Source organism: Miscanthus floridulus, chromosome 12 (genome assembly GCF_019320115.1).
Source record: "Miscanthus floridulus cultivar M001 chromosome 12, ASM1932011v1, whole genome shotgun sequence".
NCBI classification, from domain to species: Eukaryota; Viridiplantae; Streptophyta; class Magnoliopsida; order Poales; family Poaceae; genus Miscanthus; species Miscanthus floridulus.
Genome location: NC_089591.1, coordinates 84452091 through 84473065, shown reverse-complemented (window position 1 = coordinate 84473065; position 20975 = coordinate 84452091). Strand labels below are relative to the sequence as shown.

The window sequence follows — 20975 nt, the reverse complement described above, 5'->3', positions numbered from 1 at the left end:
ATATATATATATATATATATATATAATCTTGCTGGATCAAAGTTGGTTCATTTGCCACCGGCGGGGCTGCCATGGCTGGCTGCATATTATATGATGATGCTGCATATGGATCCGCCAAATTAACAGCCGTGGCATGCATGGACGATTTTTGCATCTCTCAACTGCGGGGAGATAAGAGATACTCCCGTACCACCGTTTATAGGGCAAGCTGGGGCCGCCGTCGTCTGCATTGGATTGCATTGCATTGTACCTAGTCGTATTCATATCCGTTTCCAACACGGAAATGAAATTTGATCTTTTGCCTGTCCGGGTGCACTACTGGATTCAGGTTCTTTGCCGAGTGTCTGAGACACTCGGCAAATATTAAATTGTACTCGACAAAGCCTTTGTCAAGTACGGCACTTGGCAAAGAATACACGGTAAAAAATTAATCAGTAAAGCCCTTTTTGTCGAGTGTGTTTTATCGGGCACTCGGTAAAGAAAAGCGACCGTCACGGTGCCGGTCCTGTTGACGGTTGCTTTACCGAGTGCCAACCCTGCGGCACTCGGCAAAGATTTTTTATTTTTTAAAAAAAAAATCTTTGCCGAGTACCCTCTATCCGACCCTTGGCAAAGATGTTTTATTTTTTTTTCTAAAAATTCTTTGCCGAGTGCTCCCTGGTCGACGCTCGCCAAAGTTTGAATTTTTTTTTAAAAAAATCTTTGCCGAGTACCATGGTCATGGCACTCGGCAAAGTTGAAAAATGATTTTCCGAGCGTCCATTTTTCCAGCTTTGCCAAGTGCTGTGACCATGGCACTCGGCAACGGGGTCCTTTGCCGAGTGCCACATTCAGCAAAGTGACCCAAAATGATAATTTTTAATTTTTTTTACATTCCATCATAAGAAATAAATTCATACAAACATATATCACATATATATCTCATCCATCCGCACATAACACATCAATCACAATATATATCACATATATAATAATAAGTGCTCAAATCCGTCCAAATAAATTCACAAGTCCATGACAAGTCCATCAAAGTCCACAAGTGCATCACAAGTATATCACAAGTCCATCAGCAAGTGAACAACAAATGAAAAAAAATACAACATGCACTCATCTCGACCACTGCGACTGTGGTGAAAGCCCAGCTCCATCATTCGGAGGTGCATGAGGTGGATTATTTGAACCACCGTCAGATGGAGACTGCACAAAAGAGAAAAGATTACATGTGAGACAAGATTATTTGGATAGCTAATATAGGAAGGTAGAGGCCATACAAGCAAAGCACAAGTGAAAGTAAAAAAACTTTCATACTCACAGGAGTAGCTGCAGCTGCAGCTGCAGGACGCGGAGGCGGAGGTGGAACCAACAGCTCAGCTGACAGAGAGAAGCCCACACGTTGTCCAAGCTCTTGTAGGAACTCCGTAATGTCTGTCAGCCTCTGCGCCTGGGCGTGCCGCTCGGCCCGCTCGGCCTCCAGTTGGGCCGCCATCCTCTGTTGCCCGGCCTCCAGCTCCTGCCGTTGCCTCATTTCTTGTTCCAGCCAGGCCTGCAATATTTTACTCCAATGTTTTAGTAATGCAAAGCTAATTAAGGTGTGTAAAGATCAATGTATGACGAGTAAAACAGGAATAACCGCGAGTGCGTCAACCCGGTGTTGTGCAGCGGTCGGTCGTGTGCGAATGGCTGAGCTCTCGCTCATGCTCCGTGCTCGGATCTGGGAGAGAGAGAGAGTAGAGACCATGTTGATGACGCCGTCGCCAAGCCAGAACCGCCCATGCTTCTTGCCTTGCCCCGCCCTCATGACGGCCTCTCCATCGAAGTCCTGGGTGCTCGGATCATGGTCTGGCCTATGGAGCGACCTCGCCACCTCAGTGTACTTACTGATGCGGGAGTGGACGCTCGGGTTCATGTATGCCTCAGGCGGGTCCTCCAGGTTGAAGAAGACGTCGGACGTCGCCTCGCCCTTATGGGCCATACACCATGCCTGAAAGTCCGAGCAAGCCTGGCCACTATGTGACGCCGACTGCGAGAAAGACAACACGATGGTTAGAAATCAGGCAGAACTGAGTGTCACAATAGATAAATGAATTCACGTACCCATGTTTGTTTGTATCCGGCGAGGTTGCGGCTGTCTTGATGGTGTGCTGGACCTTGCATCTATAAATGACGATCCCGGGCATCCCTGTGCATCTTGAGGTACTCCTCCGTGAACCACCTCTCCACCATCATCGCCCAGCACTCAGGATACGCTTGGCACCACCAGGGAATCATCTACACGTCATCAAGTATTGGACATATAAGAAGATCAAATTAAACCAACTTAATCTCAAAACGAATCAATATTGATGTTCTTCATTTACCTCAAGGTACTGCTCCCGGATCAACTGCATCTCTCTTGCGTATTTTTTGGTTTTCCTCTCTCTAAGCTTCGACCCGTAGTAGGTTACGATGGCCTGGATGCGCACCTCGTGATGCATGTCGGTGATGAGTTTTTTTTATAGGTTTTGGTAGTCACCTGCTCTGCCCTAGCCTCAAATTCCTCCTCGCATCTATAATAAGTCTGCATACAAAAGCGATGTATCCATTCATTATTTCAAGAAAAGTCCAATGAATGCGCCGTATTGAGCAATGTTGTGCGAGGGAGACTTACCCAAAACTCTGCCTTCACCCACACCGCCTTGTTGGGGTACTCCGCATCGAGGGCGACGGCGTAGTGGTCAAACGAGTAGGTCGGCTCCGTCTTCGATGCGTACGTGACAATGTCAGAGAAGTGTTGCCTGCACAGAAGACCCAGGATGCCGTTGACTAGCTATACGCTACCACCCGACACAACCACCCAGTTCCTACACAAGTGATTAAGAAAAATTATTAGTTTTTTTTCATCATATCATATGAAGTAGTGGTGATAACATATAAAGTTACTTACTTTTGTCCTTTGGGGCGAATCACTGGGCGTTGATGAGGAAACAAAACTTGTGGGAGGCTCACGGGACCTCGCAAGTAGACACTCGAAGAGGAGTCGGAGGAAGCGGAACCCGTGCCTACCGCCTCCCACTCGTCATCCTCGTGCGGCCCCTCCTCCTCGTCTGTCTGCCGAACCAGCTCCTCGTTCGACTCGTCCATAGGCGCCACCTCCTCCTCTAGCTCCTCCTCACACGGCGTGGGAGGAGACGACCCCCTCCTGCGGCTGGCGGTCCTCCTCCTCCTCCTGTCCGATCCCTCCACCGCCCCCTCCGCCTCCTCCTGCAGCCAGCGTGGTCTTTGGTAAATCGAGTTCACGGACCTATGACGGTCGCCCGCCATCTTTGTTCAATCACCTGCAATAAAAAAGAAAAATAAGACGTAATTATAAATAGGTGCAAAAATGAACAAAACATAATTACAAAAACATAGTAATACATGTATTAGAAATATATGCAAAAATGAACAAAACATAATTACAAAAAACATAGTATTACATGTATTAGAAATAATCTTCATGATTGAGATTAGCTGGATCATAGGTCTCGTCATCACTATCAATATTGTCCAACTCATCAACACTATCCGAAGGAGGAATGTTGTCTTCATTGTCATTGCCTAAACGTAATCGCTCAAGCATTTGTATGTCCTTTAGATTTGGCACCTCGTCTCCAGCGTCCTCGTCATCATCCCTTTTATTGTCTACTTTCATTCCTATCTCTTCGGTTAAGTCTATGTCAAACCTCCCTTATAGCCCCTCTTCTTGATAGAACTCTCCATCATATGTGTTTGGGTTGAAGTTGTAATCTTCATCATTTGGGACAGGTAGTTTACCGTGTGGCGATACCTTGTGCACAATAGACCAACCCTTAAGATGCTCGGTGTCTTTGCACACGTATGATGTATAATAAACCTAGACGGCCTGTTGAGCCACAATGTAGACATCTTTTCCTGGATAGACGAAATTATGTCGAATCTCGACTAGCCCAAGCTTAGGGGTCCGTCTTGTTACTCCAGGATGAAACCAGTGGCATTTGAATATGACAGGAGTAAGAGGTTTGGAACCATAGAATGACAATTCGTATATTTCTTCAATTCTTCCATAATAGTCGAGTCCATCAGTGCCGGACGTAACAACTTCGCTGTTTGTGTTTTTTTGATTGGGCCGACTCTGCTCATAGCTTGCTATGTGAAAACAATATCCATTCACGTCATAACCGATAAATGACTTGACCCTAACGGCACAGCCATTTGCAATCTGTCTCAGCTCGTCACTTATAGGCGCACCAGTTTGGGCTTTCTGTTTGAACCAACAAATAAAATCAGGGCTCTCTGGTCCCGCACCCTGTGAAAGAAGGGTATCATTTTCTTGCGGGGTAGGTTGCCTTGATCCATGCCAGGATTGACGAAAAAATTTCCTGTACCAACGAGAAACAAGAGGGTTGGACAAAAAAACAAGGACATATGGCGAAATGAAACAAGTTCGTTTAGAACTTACCAATGAACAGCTGCACCTCGACAAGGTTGGTCAACACATATAACATGATACTGCGCCACTCTTCATTTTTCAATTGCTTAGTGGTCGATGCACTTGCGCTTCCGAGTTGCCCTTAGAAAAGGCTGAGGTTTGATTCATTTTTGCCAGCATTGTAACGAGGGGTGGATTATAAATGCTAGGAAGGTTCTTAGTGTGGTATTTCTCTGTAAAGTTCGACACCTCCTCTAGAATGTATGCCTCTGCAATGGAAGCCTCAATTTTGGCTTTATTTCTATATTTTTGCGAAGAGTCTTCAGACATCTCTCGATTGGATAACACCAACGGTCCTGCATGCCCCCCCCATCCGTTCCTCATACGGGAGGTGAACAATCAAATGCTGCATCGGCAAGAAGCAGCTGGGTGGAAAGATCTTCTCTAACTTACAGAGCAACACGGGGGCCGCTTTTTCCAAGTCATCAATGATGGTCTAAGAGAGCTCCTTGGCACAAAGCTGGCGGAATAAGTAGCTCAATTCTACCAGCACTTGCCAGACATGTTCCGGGACATAGCCTCGAACCATCGCTAGAAGAAGCCGCTCAATCCATATGTGGTAGTCATGACTCTTCATCCCATTGACTCGCAGAGTGCCTAAGTTCATTCCCCTCTTTAGATTTGCTGCATACCCATCAGGGAACATTAGTGTCTGGATCCATTCAAGTACTTCCCTCCTTTGGTCTTTTTTCAAGACAAAATCGGCCTTAGGCCTTCTCCAGGTCTTGCCACAACTAGGAGGCTGCATCTCTTGATTTGGTCTATCACACAACATTGCCAGGTCCACTCTAGCCTTAGGGTTGTCCTTAGACTTTTTAGTGTCCATAAGTGTTGCCCAAAGTGCCTCAGTGATATTCTTTTCAGTGTGCATTATATCAATGTTATATGGTAGAAGAAGGTCATCGAAATAGGGGAGCCTCGTCATGCCCGAGATATGAGTCCACATATGTTGCTCACCATATCCCACAAAATCACCTTCTTCATTGGGCACGAGAGCATCTATCTGAGCATGAACCTCGGCACCATTCATCATCCACGATGCAGGGTTTGTCACTTTGACACCTTTCATAAAGTTCTTGATGTCTTATCCGAATGGATGGTCAAGAGATAGGAATTGACGATGTCTGTCGAACGATGAATACTTGCCACCCTTCTACAACCAAATGAACCTCACACCTTCCTTGCATATTGGGCATGGGAACTTCCTATGAACACACCAGGCGTAGAATATCCCATATGCCAGGAAGTCATGCAGGGAGTAGTGGTACCAAACATGCATTTTGAAGGTTGTCTTTGTAGCTCGATCGTATGTCCATATTCCTTCGTCCCAAGCATGGACCAATTCATCAAACACAGGCTCCATAAACACACCCATATTACTCCCTGGGTGTCCAGGAATTATCAACGATAAGAATACGTTATGTCATTGAAAGGAGACACTGGGGAGGAGATTAAGGGGGATAACGAAGATGGGCCAACATGTGTATGGGGCAGCCATCATTCTATAAGGATTGAACCCATCTGTTGCCAGCGCGACACGTATATTATGAGCCTCATCTACTTTGTCACGATGTTTGTCATTAAAGTGGATCCAAGCTTCACCATCGGATGGATGTACCATCTTGTCAGGATTGTATCATTTGCCATTTTTGTGCTATGTCATCTGTTTCGCGGATTCCTCGGTCATGTATAGTTGTTGGATCCTCGGTAGGAACAGAAGGTACCGTAGGATTTTCATGGGGATCGTAAGTTGCCTCTTCTGGCCATCATCAGAGTCTACATCCAGGTACCTAGAGGATTTATATTTTGGACAGAACTTTGCATGCTCGTGTTCTTTCCTAAATAGGACGCACCCCTTCGGACAAGCATGTATCTGCTCATACGACATCTTAAGTGCACAAGGAGTTTCTGTGACTCGTACATGCTCTTTGGCAGAATATGGCCCTCTGAAAGCATGGTGCCAATCATGGCCAACATCTTATCGAAGCCTTCTCGACTCAAGTTTAACTCGGACTTCAACCCCATTAAGTGTCCAATGGCATCCAGTTGAGACATCGTTGACCGATCGTGAAGGGGTTTCTGTGCCGAGTCTATCATGTCATAGAACACCTATGTGGCTGCCTCCATCTCCTCCTTCTCACGTCCCTTATCAAACTGTCCTTGGTGAAAGTCATCTAACATGTCTGCTACCCCGGCATCAGCATCAAAAGCCTCTACCCGTGGTCTTACCACCTCGTCTCTCATATGATGGGCTTCACCATGGTGGACCCACTGGGTGTAGTCCGGCGTAAATCCATTCTTCATAAGATGTTTACCCATTTCCACCTTGTTTACCCTTCTTCTGTTTCCACATTTGTTGCAGGGACACAAAACTAGGCAATGTCCTTTAGCAGCCTTGCCAAATGCACTGTTCAAGAAAGTATCGGTCTTGTTCATCCATTCCGTGGTGTAATCACTCTAACTTCTCCAGCCTATGTACATCCACTGACGGTCATCCATCTTCTAACATATGTATCAACGAGTAATGTAACCATCAATTGCATCTGCATGGTGTTCCTACTATCTAATAGGTGAGGATAGGTCCTAATCTCACCCACAGATGCGTAGATGAGGTTAGTTTCCATGCTCTACTCCTATCCGAGACAGAATTCCGGCACCACCTCCCCACTGTTCTCCAGATACACGTCCTACCAAAGAAGAGTGCGTATCCGCATAACAACAGGGAGGTGATGTCGAAACTCTGTCTTGGACCGAAGCAGACCATGGAAACTAACCCATCTACGCATCCGTGGGCTATCCAAAAAATGTGGACAATCCAAAACATATACGATCATAGATATGCAAAGATCTGCATACCTCCAACCGTATCTCTTTCGAACAGGAGACGCCTAACTGGGTTACGCGATCTACGACCATGATACGGAAAGAGGGGTTATACCTAGGGTGGTGGCGGAGTCAGGTTAGCGGGGCCGTGGCGGGTTGGTGCAGTGGCGAGGCGACGCGGTGCAGGCAGACCGGCACAGCGACGGGAACTCCGACTCGGCTTCGGCGGGCTCTTCTCTACAAAAATGGAACAAAATATTGTCATTTTAAAAAAAATCGGCAGAACCTCCCCTGCACGGTGAGGTTTTCAAAACCTGCAAAAAACAATGGCACGATGGCCGACAAGCACATACGTCTTAAGAGAAGCCATGTAGTTTAGATATCAATCCATGCAGAAGAATATATCCAAGTAGTACCACTACTTCTACTACTACTTCCACTATTGCTACTACTACTACCACTAGTTCTACTACTACTACCACCACTATTGCTACTACTACTACCACTAGTTCTACTACTACTACTACCACTACTTCTACCACTACCACCACTAGTTCTACTACTACTACTACCACTAGTTCTACTACTACTATCGCTACTTCTAATACTACTACTACCACTAGCACTACTACTACAACTAATACTACTACAACTATCACTACCACGACAACAACAAGAGAGAGGGCATACCTGACGGCGTCGGGGGTAGGGGCGGGGGCGTCGGGGTCGGGGTCGGGGTCGCCGGAGTCAAGAACAGGGTCGGGCACGGGCGGCGTCGGGGGGGGGGGGGGCGGTCCACGGGAACGGCCGGGGGCAGGGACGGCTCCTACTCCTCCTTGCCTCCTCCTCGCCTCCTCCCCCCTCCCCTCCTCCACCTACCGGTGTTGGTGGGCCGGCGTGGGCGAGCTGGCCACGCTCGGCCACACGCGGGCGCGGGGGCGGGGGCGGGGGCAGGCGCCGGCGTGCGGCATGGGGAGGGGCTGCAACGGGCGGCGCACGGCGTGGGGAAGGGCGGCGTCGGCCCGGTGGCTGGCGGGCGTGGCGCATGGGGAGGGGAGGGCGGCGCGCGGCGCGGTGACGGGCCGGCGTTGGTAGGAGGCGGCACGGGGATGGCTGGGAGCGGCGGCGCGGGGCTGTCTGTCTGTGTGGGTGTGGCTTGGACTGCCCGGCCGAATTCGCCTAAGTGCCCCCACCCGCCCCTTTACCGAGCGCCGGATCAGGGAGGCACTCGGCAAAGGAGGCAACGTGCACGAAATCTTCTGAAATTTTTATCATAGCCTCCACATACGATATCACGACATCTCAACAAGTTTCATGATTTTCGGACTTCGTTTGCTTTTTATAGAATTTAAAAACACTTCGCGGTCATGTTTCATGAACAAGATGTTCGAAATTTCGGGTCCGTTCCTGGATACGGCCTCACACTACACTCAGTAACATGACTATCATTTTTTGAATCATTAAATTCCATTATTCGTAAGACGTGCAGTTCAAATTTATATTTTTCAAAAAAATTCAAGTAAACGAAATAAAGTAACTAAATATATCAAAAAACCATAAAAAATCCCCAAATTCTGACGAGGAGTTCATGGTACTTTAAAAGGGCCGCACAAAAAAATTTGGAGGCCAAAAACAAAAAAAATTTTTGCCGAGCACCGGGACATGACACTCGGCAAAGGGGGTCTTTGCCGAGTACAAAGAATAAGGCGCTCGACAAAGTGGATTTTTGAATTTTTTTAGAAATTTTCTCTTTGGCGAATGCCTTCACATAGGCACCCGGCAAAGGTATTTAAAAAAATGTAATTTTTTTTAATTCCTCCCTTTGCCGAGTGCCGATGCTGTAAGGCACTCGACAAAGATATTTAAAAAAAAATTGAATCTTTGCCGAGCACCGTGTCAGGGGCACTCGGCAAAGTATTTTTCAAAAAAAAAAATCTTTGCCGAGTGCCTAACAGCAGGCACTCGGCGAAGAAGGACGTGGCCGAACACCGTTACGCGGGGCAGCCTATGCCGAGTGCCACGCTTTTGCCGAGAGCCTGGCACTCGGCAAAGAAGTCCTTTGCCGAGTGTCCTTTTTTACCGAGTGTAATTCTTTGCCCCGATTTTTGACACTCGACAAAGACCCTGTTTCTCCAGTAGTGGTGGGGGCGGATCGGACTGGGGTGCGGGCAAATAAATAAAGCCAAAAGTATGCATGAGGGACCAACACGCATCTATCAACGAAGAACAGGACACGATCGTTGGTCGTCAGCGCGCGCCGGTCGGCGGAGCAGGAGCAGAAGAAGAGGCTGACGGTGGCGGATCAAGCGGGAGGAAGTGATGGCCGAGGTCGTCGACGACTACTTCAGCGTCTAGGCTAGCGAGTTTAACTGGCCGGGCCGGGGGCTGTTGTTCAATTTTTGCCTTTTATTTGCCCTAGCTAACTAGCTAGGTCGTTTTTCATTCCCAGAAAGCTAAGGTTAACAACAAGTACGAATCCCGTACACGTGCTGTTGTGGTGGTGGACCCTGCCACCTTTGAGATTGATCTGAAGGTTAAGGGCACTACTGAGTCTGAGGATCAATGGTTGAGCTTTCTAGCTGTAACTTACCGCCACTTCTCTCGCTCGGCTTCACTCACACCTTCTGGAAAGGGATTATGCTAGCAAGCTTAGCGAACTGCAGTTTCAACTTGGCTCTATTATTCGTTCAGTGGAGGCAACAATCGAGGTCCGAATCACTAGTGGATCATGGCCGCATGGTTTACGTGCCCAGTTTACTGCCGGCACCGCCAGCATACCTGGTGGCTGGTGCAGAAGTCATCTTACTAGATTCTGATGACGATGAAGTGCCATTTGTTGGATATGGAAGAAGTATCCAGCTTTCACGTTCTGTTGCATCTGTTGAAGTTAGTGGCCAGCTGAGGGTTTGTGTGAAGGCATTGCTAGGTGATAAGATTGTGGAAAACAGAGTGAAGGTTTTTTAAGCCTAATAAGACAGCTGGTGTAAGCGAAGGCAGTCTTAGGGTTGGCTTCTACATCAGAGAGAAGGTTTTCAAGACAGCTGGTGATACATGCGACGACCCTCTTGCTCTTGGGGTTGGCTTCTGCACATTTCGTTCTTTGGGTAGTTTTTTAATGTAGTATTTGATGTCAACTGATGATGTGTGTAAGAAACATATGAACTCGTCTCTGTAATTGTCGTTTAAGTATTATATGATATTGTGATATGATGTGTCTCGACTAGAGTTGCTTTTTGCCTTAGTGACAATTTTCATGGGATGATTCCATCTTTTTTGTGATGGTGATCAACGATATCCATAACACATCGACATTTGCTCGAATCACAAAACTAAATAGCCATGGGGAAAATAATCACGAGTCTAGAGACATTTTTTTCTAAGCCGCGTGGAATGGCGAGAATGGGGCTCCAAAGGCACGCGTTTTCTTGGGCTCGATATGTATCCAAATGGTCCCGTGGATAATGAAGGGGAGCAGAGGCACGGGCCTCTTGCCACCCGTGGATGAGGCAGGGATACTGGCAGGGTTTTGGGTATCCAAAGGATCCCTTAGTATGAAACTAATATGCTCTTTTGAAAACAGCAGTAGTCATCGGGGGAGGGGGCCGGGGCAGCCCCTGCATGTCCGTCCCCCTTCTCAATCTCCCTCCGTCCATGATTTCAATTTGTACCTTCATTCATTGCAACTAGGTACTACATGCACTTATTTCTGACTCTACACTACTTCAACCGAGGCACTACCAATTTGCTAAAGTTTTTGAGACCATCATATTTCTTTCTAGCCCCACAACATGTCTAACTAGTCCAGTAGCTAGGAGCCTAGCTACAAAGTTGCCCATTCAATTAGTTCTCTCTCGAGAAAGCGAGTAAATTGGTGTGCGGTTGCCCATTGAATTTTGATTTTGATTTCAAATTGTGGCCAAGTGTGAATCTAGTAGGGGCAACAAAAGCGTAGCGGAGTGACCCAGTGAGATTTGGAATTTCGATTGATGATGATGATAGGAAAAAAGAAAGAAAGAGAAGGAAAAAAAACCCCCCTCTAGTTCGTATTCTTAGTTGGGCCGAATTCTTGAGCCGAACCCTACTCCACTGGTACTCTGTCCAGCCCATGGCGAGCGAAGAAGGGATTCCAAACCTGAGAAGGTTCGCGAGAGCAGGTTGCTTGCGGGCTGCGCTGCGCGCCCCTCCTCGCCAGCGCCGCCTTTGCCCTTCGATCTCGAGTCGCGACTTGGGTTGGGACTCTCTTTCCCTCTTGGCTTCTTCCTCCCCCAACCTCCTCCTCTCCATCGATTCCATTCCATTCGATTCGATTCGAATTCGCGATCGCCCACCACCTGCACCAACGCAGCCTCCTACCCTACCCTAGGCAGCGCCAAACCCTAACCCTAATCCTGTGCGCTACCAATGGCGGAGTCGGAGAAGGAGGCCGCCGCCGACGAGCCCGGGTCCGGCCCGCCGCACGAGGACGAGGATGCGCTGCTCGCCCGCGCCCACACCGTAATCTCCAGGATCCTCGACCGCGAGCTGGACCCCAACCCCCGCCTCCTCCACACCCTCGCCACCATGTGCGAGCTCCACGAAGCCAGGTCAGTGTTGCTGTGCCTCACTCAGTCACTGTCCGCTCCTCCCCCTCCCCCTCCCCCTCCCTTCATCCTCTTTCTACCAGTTTATTTATTAATTTAAATTCTGTTCTATTCCTGTGAGCCGATTCTCCTCCCTGTTAGTTAGATTGCTGCTTCCCGCTTCACTTGGTTTCTAGCCTATACTAGGGCCTTCTAGCTATCCTATCCCTGCCTCCGGGCCGGGTTGCACCACCGCTTGTGTGCGTATGGCAGCAACCCGCTCTGCTTTGCATAATGCATATTACCTTGCCCAGTTCCAGGCGGGAAGCTACATCCCTATCCCTATTTGAAGTACTCTTGTCTGGCCAACTTAACCGCATTGACTGGATTAAAAGGGAACTTCATACTAAACTGAAACGCTGGCAGACGGATATCGGCTACTCTTTGCCATCTTGCTCGTGAGGCTTCATGCAAATAACTAGCTCGATTTTTACCATGTACGAGGCAAAACTGCCATCCACACTTTAATTCAGTTATTATGTGCAGCTAACCCAATGTTTAATGGCACAAACACAAGGAGTTGCAGACTTGCTTCTTCGATTGCCTCCTAACCATTTGTTTGCCTCTGCAGATATATTGAGTTATGTGCAGCTGACCCAACGTTCAATAACACAAACACAAGGAGCACATCTACAATTGGGAAGCTGGCCAATTTGCTCCGGGTGTGTAGCCTACTCTGGAGTTCTGTATGCATCAGCGTAATTTCATTTTGCCCATTAATTCTATAACTAAGCACTGTTACTTTAACCCTATCAACAGGACAATGACGAGTTTTATGAGTTGGTGTTTTGTAAGTTCTTGTCGGACACCTCCTACTCTGTTGCTGTACGTGCTGCCGCTGCTAGGCTGCTCCTGAGCTGTCACTCTGCCTGGACGGTTAGCTTATCCTCTATGCATTTGTGTCGTGTACTCTTTCTGTTGTCTGCTCTCAATCTATTCCACCCGTTCCAAACTGTGCTAAGCTTTTCATTCTGCCTTCCTTTTCTTCAGCCTCCGTATCCACACGTCTTTGAAGACTCTATCATAGATAATATTAAAAAGTGGGTAACAGAGGATCCTGAAGCGTCTAATGAATGTGAATGGAAGTATCTAGGAAAAAATAAACCCACAGATGCTGAGATGCTGAGAACATATGCGATCGGGTTGCTCGCTATGGCGTTGTGCAGGTACTGTTAGTGTCTCATTGATTTATCATCTGGTACTGAGTACTATCCTTTTACTACCGAATTCATTATGATATTCATCTAATTTTTTGCATGTTTCAATTTTTCACCTCAGCGGTGGGCAATTGGTAGAGGATGTCTTGACTTTGGGTGTATCAGCAAAGCTCATGCGCTTTTTGCGCATAAGAGTCCTTGGGGATGCCTCATCTTCTCAGAGAGATGCTAATCATCCACAAGACACCAAGTATCCTCGAGGCAGAGACGATAGTAGGGGTAAATCACGTCTGGCCCAAGATGGTTCTCGATTGGATGGAACAAGGGTTGGGTATGGAATATTATTAACCAACCCGACAGCAGAGAAGGACAATGAGCCTGGTGTTGGAATGAGGCAAGCATATGGAGAAAGGTCATTGGATGGCACTGTTGCTTCATTGGATAATTCTGATGCCCCCGAGGCTGATTGGACCAATGATCGATGTTATGGCACAAGTGGTTGTGACACAAAGTCAAAATATGGGGAAAAGAATTCTGTGCCGAGGCTTCTTAAAGATGAAGAGATCAGCGAAAATGGCGAACTGTTGAAAAGAAAGCTGGGTCGAGCCCCCTCCCGACTTAGAGTGAAGGGAAAAGCAGGAGACAGCTTGCCTGAGTGTGAAATGACACCTTTATCACCAACCTCTGGATTGAGAATAGGAGGTCGGTCTACTAGAGACAGGAATGTGGTGAGGGTTGATGACCCAAAGAAGGCAACTGATGTGAACAATAGATCTGCAGGCCTCGAGTCGTTTAGCGCTATTTCCAAAGAAGAATACGAAGATCGGTTCAGGGATTGCATTATTGGCTTGAAGGATATATCTGACATTGTTTTGAAGGCAGTGAGAGCTGCTGAGGCTGAGGCCAGATCTGCAAATGCACCTGATGAAGCTGTGAAAGCAGCAGGTGATGCTGCTGCCGAGCTTGTGAAATCTGCTGCTTTGGAGGTATGGAAAAAAACATCTTCGAACTTGCAGATAGCTTGTTAGCATCTGTTTCATACTACCTCCGTTCCAAATTATAAGTTGATAATTTGGAATTATAATTTGGAACGGAGGGAGTATTTCATTAGTGACTATGTCTTATTATTGGAGCGCTACACTTCTGCAGGTTTGGAAAAGCGAAAATAATAGTGATGCAGTTGTAGAAGCGGCGGAGAAAGCTGCATCTGCTGTTGTTGAGGCTGCGGTGTCAACTAGTGTCTCACGGTAATGGGGAGAAATGCTTGCACACATGCACATTATGTTTCTCATTGTTTTCTGTCACTGATCTGTTATTTATCTGAGAGTTCACTTTGGTGTTACAGAAGTGCAAATCAAGTTGGTGAACGGCGTGCAGTGGAAGAAGCTGTCCAAACCAGTGAAGACCAGGATTTGGAAAATTTTGTTATCAGTGACAAAGCACAGCTCTTACAACTTAGAGAAAAATATAGCATCCAGTGTCTACAGATTTTGGGAGAGTATGTTGAAGCTTTGGGTCCTGTTCTCCATGAAAAAGGTGTTGATGTTTGCCTCACGTTATTGCAAAGGAGCATGAAAGACCAGGAGGGACGTGACCACTTTGCTCAACTCCCTGATGTCCTTAAATTAATTTGTGCACTGGCTGCCCATCGAAAATTTGCCGCACTCTTTGTTGATCGTGGTGGTATTCAGAAGATCCTCTCTATTCCTAGAATTACCCCGACATATATGGGTCTTTCTGCCTGCTTATTCACTTTTGGGTCTCTTCAGGTAGACACAACAATACTTGTTCATGCAATCTTAATGCTGATGTGCTACTTCTCTACCATGCTAATCTTCTGATTTGCTTGCAGTCTACCATGGAACGTGTTTGTGCGCTTTCCTCTGACACACTTGACAGTGTTGTTGAATTAGCACTTCAACTTCTTGAGTGCCCACAAGATTTAGCTAGAAAAAATGTGGCCATCTTTTTCGCTGCTGCTTTTGTGTTCAAAGCTGTTCTGGATCTATTTGATGCCCGGGATGGGATGCAAAAGCTTCTCGATATCCTATGTGGATGCGCATCTGGAAGGTCTGGCCATAATTCTGGAGGAGCAGGATCCTCCAATGTAAATCAAGGGAATGATCGTCCGCCTGCTGAAGTTTTAACTGCATCAGAGAAGCAAGTTGCATACCATACTTGTGTTGCTCTACGGCAATACTTTAGAGCTCATCTCCTTCAGCTTGTTGATTCCATTCGGCCAAGCAAAAGCATCCGTAGTATTGCCCGGAACACTTCTAGTGCAAGAGCTGGCTACAAACCTTTTGACATTAGCAATGAAGCTATGGATGCTGTCTTTCGTCAGATCCAGCGGGACAGAAAGTTAGGCCTTGCTCTTGTGAGAGCTCGTTGGCCTGTGTTGGATAAATTTGTTGCCTCAAATGGTCACATGACTATGCTCGAGCTGTGTAAGGTAAAACACACCGCACACATGCATTGTTTGGTTATGTGGGGCTTGTTAATAACCTGATTTGATTCACAGTTTCAGGCACATGGTGATCGGTATTTGCGTGACTTAACTCAATATGCAATTGGAGTTCTTCACATCATAACACTTATGCCACAGCCACATGTCCGCAAATCAATAGTGCAGGGAACATTAAGCAACAATCGTGCTGGTATGGCTGTCTTATTAGACACGGTGAAAAGTCTCGACTATATTGATCATGAGGTACAGCTTCACTTTGAAAATATGAGTATGAATTAAATAACCTTTGCAATTCCCTGATAATTTCTGAAGTGTTATTTAAATATCAGTTCTTATTATCACTCAGTGAACTTGACAAATCTGCTTATCTTTTGAGCTATATATAAACCTACGTCATTCTGTGCCCATTTCACAAACCCACCACTGCTTGGGGTACATTCTCACAAAAGTACAACTTTGTGATCATTCTCCTTTCATGGTCAGCTGGGTCCACATGTAAGTGGCATGAGGCCAGCTGAGCCCAAGTCACATTTGATGAACTATGACTGATGTGGGCCCGATTGGTCATGAATGGTCACAAATTTGTAGTTTTGTGAGAAGACTACTCAAGTATTGGCAGGTTTGCACAAAATTTGGTAGGCCTGTGATTATTAACCCAAGATATTGGTAAGGTTGTGAAAAATCTACTTTCACTGTTTTTGTGAATCAGGTGATCTGTCCAGCACTGAATGTCCTCGTCAATCTTGTATGCCCACCTCCTTCTATCAGCAACAAACCATTGTCGACTGCCAATCAGCAACCTGCAGCTGCTCAAGCGCTTGCTTCAGAAAGCAGAGATAAGAACTTTGAAAAAAGTATTTTAGATAGGAATCTACTTGCAAATCAGGGTGAATCTCGTGAAAGATCTGGTGATGGCAACCCTGCTGAAAGGAACAATACCTTGCATCAAGGAACTAGCACACCTGTTGTGCCATCTGGAGTAGTCGGTGATCGAAGAATAACGTTAGGAGTTGGAGGTGGTGGTCCTGGTCTTGCTGCTCAATTGGAACAAGGATACCGTCAAGCTCGAGAAGTTGTAAGAGCCAATAATGGCATAAAAATTCTTTTACAGCTTCTTGGTTCTCGGATGGTTACACATCCTGTGGCTATAGATTCTATTCGAGCCCTTGCCTGCCGTGTCCTGCTTGGTCTGGCTAGAGATGATACAATTGCACATATACTGACAAAGCTCCAGGTATTGCATACTACAGAACATTAGTTATCTCACGTCCAGTGTTATAAACCACAGTGGCAACTCATGACTATTGTTAACTACGATTCCACTGCAAGCTGAGTGCTCCCTCTGTTTTTTTATAGGGCCTATTAACATTTGAAAAAGTCATCTTTATCAGCTCTTACCTCCAATTAGTGTAATTGCTTACATGTTTATTGTATATAAGTTGTATTGATAGATTCATGTTTCCTGGATCTATGAACAAGATATACGTTCTCTAGCAATCTCTAATATGTTATGAGAAAATTTAGTGTTCAAAAGCATACTTTTGAAGACTTAAAAATCCTAATTCGCCCAGGCTTGTTCTTCATTGTGGCTTTGTGATAACGCAGATGGCATAATCTTATATGTCCTTGTGCCTTTTACATATAGCTCAAGATGATTAGTTTTGTCAAATAATTCCTGAATGCGTACCTTGAAGATATTTATCCACTCATTGTTTCAGGTGGGGAAGAAATTATCAGAACTGATCCGTGATACCAGTGCCCAGACGTCTGGGGGCGATAGTGGAAGATGGCAAGCTGAGCTGACCCAAGTGGCAATTGAACTAATTGCGGTAAGAGCTTTCATCTTATGTGATTATAGATAATAAATTTGCAGATTCAACCCTCTAAACAGGCAAGGTTGGTTAAACGAGTACTATGATCACATGATTCTTTGGCAGGTATTGACAAATTCTGGAAAAGAAACAACATTAGCAGCAACTGATGCTGCTGCTCCAGCATTGAGGCGCATTGAGCGAGCTGGGATAGCTGCTGCTACTCCTATCTCCTACCACTCGAGGTTTGATTTCTGTATGATTGCTCTATTGCATTATCTTGCAGCTTTGAGTTCTTTCCTTTTCTTTTCTTTTCTTATTCTTTTTTTTTTGGGGTGTGTGTAGGGAACTGATGCAGTTGATACATGAACATCTCCTTGGGTCTGGTTTCACTGCCACTGCCGCCATGCTCCAGAAGGAGGCTGGCCTTGCACCTTTACCATTGACAGCAGCGGTGCTTCCTGCCCACCAAGTTGCTGCCCTGGAAGCATCATCTGTTCAGCAACAGTGGCCCTCTGGACGTGTTCAGGGATTTCTCTCAGATAAAATAAACATGTCGACAGATCAATCTTCCCAGAAAACAGATTCTATCCTGCCATCATCTAAGAAAAAGGCACTGACCTTCTCATCCAGTTTCTCACGAAGAGCTCTGTCTCCGCATCCTATTTCTGGTAGCAGAGCAAGCAACATCCTTAAAAGTCCTGTACCTATTGCGGCTGATACTGGAGATGCAGAAATGTTGAATAAAATACCACTGTCGCTGCCACTTAAGAGGAAGTTTGTGGATGTGAAGGATAATAATTCTACATCGGCATCGAAGTGCCTCGCAACAACTGATCAAATGTACCAACCCTCTGCATTCCAAACTCCTGCTCCTACTCGCAAAGGTCTGTCGGTAGCAGTAGATTCTCCTACTTCATTTCATTGTGGTCGGACAAACTTCAACAATGTTTCTACTGACAACTTGGACAATTCTCAAGGCACAACAGGAGCGTTGACCACTACAGCACTTCCTGGTGTGAATGATCAACAATCAGGAAATTTGGAGCGTATGACACTTGACTCACTGGTTGTACAATACTTGAAACATCAACACCGCCAGTGTCCTGCTCCAGTTACAACTTTGCCACCACTTTCTCTTTTGCACCCTCATGTTTGCCCTGAGCCTAGTCGCAGCCTTAGTGCACCTGCAAACATAGCTGCTCGTATGGGAAGCCGTGAGATAAGTAGGCAATTTAGTGGGATACAGATACCTCGTAGGGATCGTCATTTTATATACAGTAGGTTCAAGCAGTGTCGTGTTTGCCGTGATGAGGCATCACTGTTGACCTGCATGACATTTCTTGGAGATGCATCTCGAGTTGCGGCTGGTAACCACACAGGTGAATTAAGGATATTTGACTGCAACACGGCAAATCTCCTAGAGACTCAAACGTGCCACCAACATCTTGTTACAATGATGGAGTCGACATATTCTGGTGGAAATGAGCTGATTCTCACATCCAGCCTAAATGAGGTTAAGATCTGGGATGCCTTCTCTGTATCTGCAGGGCCTTTACACACATTTGATGACTGCAAAGCTGCTAGGTTTAACCACTCCGGAACTTCATTTGCTGCCCTTTCTACTGATACAGCTCAACGGGAGGTTCAGTTGTATGATGTACAGACATATACTCTTGCTACGCGGCTTCCTGATAACACTAGCAGTTCAGGTTCAGGCCGGGGTTACGTCCAACCTATTATACATTTCAGTCCTTCAGACACAATGTTGCTTTGGAATGGAGTCCTGTGGGATACAAGGCAACCAAATCCTGTTCATCAGTTTGACCAGTTCACAGATTACTGTGGTGGTGGATTCCATCCAGCAGGAAATGAGGTGTTTTTTTTCCCTTGAACCATACTAATTAATCTCGTCTACTTATATGTTTTGAACCGTAGTGTCTTTCTATCCGTCTCATAGCATGTTATTGTGTGTTTACGGCATTCTAAGCTTCACATATCACTTCTCTCTCATGACTATGTTAGTAGGATTGTTCGATGTACTTCCCCTCTTCGAAGACCTGTTGAGTTCAGCAGCATATCCAGCTAATGTCATTGTATCTCAACCTTGTCCCATTTTTTATTCAGTAACAGAGTTTTTGGATTCAACATAATCTTATCTTTCGAGCCCAAACAAAGTATCTCAGTAAACAATGTACAGATAACTTTTTTTAGTAGAATGAGGAGTGCATGGAGTAGCAAAACAACAAGAACCTTACAAATCATCAGCATTGATTAATTGGCATTAAAAAAAATATGTGGGCTATTGAAAATAATAGTGCATTTGTCACCTATTTTCTTAAGTGCGGTGGAAATTTATCTTAGTACATGGGTATTGATGATGATGAACAATGTTCTGAAAGGTCAATTTATCCACTGTGGCTTTGCTACCAATATATTTGTTTCTCATGCCATTATTTTAAGAGGAACTTATTGGTAGTGTGTTCGTCTCCTTATCTGTCATTGAATATTGTACAGGTGATCTTAAATTCGGAGGTGTGGGATCTGAGGAAGTTTAAGCTTTTGAGGAGTGTCCCTTCCCTGGACCAGACAGTAATAAAGTTTAATGGAACTGGTGATGTTATCTATGCCATCCTGAGGCGTAATCTTGAGGACGTGACAGCATCCATCAATGCTCGTAGGGTCAGGCAACCTCTTTTCCCTGCATTCCGCACGATTGATGCGGTGACTTACTCAGATATTGCAACCGTCCAAATCGACCGCTGTGTACTCGATCTTGCCACTGAGCCCAATGATTCTCTTATTGGGGTGGTTGCTATGGACGATCACCAGGAGCTTTTCTCTTCTGCTCGCTTGTTCGAAGTTGGCAGGAAGCGGATAACTGATGATGATTCAGATCCAGAGGACGCAGGTGATTCCGATGATGAGGATGATGATGACAATGATGACTCCGATGATGTTCTCCTTGCGCCAGTGCTGGAAGGGGATACAGATTCTGAAGAGTTAAGCAGCAGCAGCGATGATGGTGATGAAGATGGTGGCGACGATATCCCCAGTTCGGATGACATTGAAGATGACCCAGAGTTCATTGATGATGGCGGTGACTTTGAAGGGGGAGGGGGCTTGATGGATATTTTGGGTGACGACGAAGGGGAGGACGACGAGAGTGATATGATGGAATCCTTTAGCAGTGGCGACGAGGAGGGTTGGATCATGTAGGTTTTGTGCTGCTGCCCTGCTGAAGAACATGGAGCATGGCCCTGTACAATTCAATATTTATACGCTCACATTATGCTTGTAATTATTTCCTTGTCCTCTAGCTCTAGGGGTAGCACAGCTCCTGCTAGGGAATGTGGAGTGCTGAGGCGTTAGATGATGTAAGTAAAGATGGGAAAGCTCGTGAGTTTTGCTTATTGATCGATCGATTAAAATTTATTTATTTATGGTGTGGGCTTGCTTTGCTCTGCTGACTTTGGCTGTGGTGCTCAGTTTGGACTGTCGTTGATGAAGTTGCAAGCATCAGGACCGACTATTATATTATTTGTGCAAGTATCAGACTTTTGTCTACCCACGGTCGAGGCTAAATGTTGATACCTGTTTTCTGAAGATTCGAGG

General features: G+C 46.0%; 1 protein-coding gene and 1 pseudogene across 1 annotated transcript; both read left to right on the top strand.

Moving 5' to 3' along the window:
* Nucleotides 1-8275: 8275 nt before the first annotated feature.
* Nucleotides 8276-10427, top strand: LOC136496283 (uncharacterized; annotated as a pseudogene).
* Nucleotides 10428-11471: 1044 nt separating this feature from the next.
* LOC136498118 (DDB1- and CUL4-associated factor homolog 1-like) lies at nucleotides 11472-20799 on the top strand. The gene is made up of 14 exons (XM_066494057.1): nucleotides 11472-11889; nucleotides 12497-12587; nucleotides 12685-12801; nucleotides 12916-13091; nucleotides 13204-14068; nucleotides 14232-14329; nucleotides 14428-14851; nucleotides 14935-15534; nucleotides 15604-15792; nucleotides 16259-16783; nucleotides 17268-17378; nucleotides 17487-17605; nucleotides 17706-19236; nucleotides 19878-20799. Exons 1-14 carry the CDS (start codon nucleotides 11708-11710, stop codon nucleotides 20577-20579), a joined length of 5730 nt encoding a protein of 1909 aa, XP_066350154.1. The 5' UTR covers nucleotides 11472-11707; the 3' UTR covers nucleotides 20580-20799.
* The last annotated feature ends 176 nt before the right edge of the window (nucleotides 20800-20975 follow it).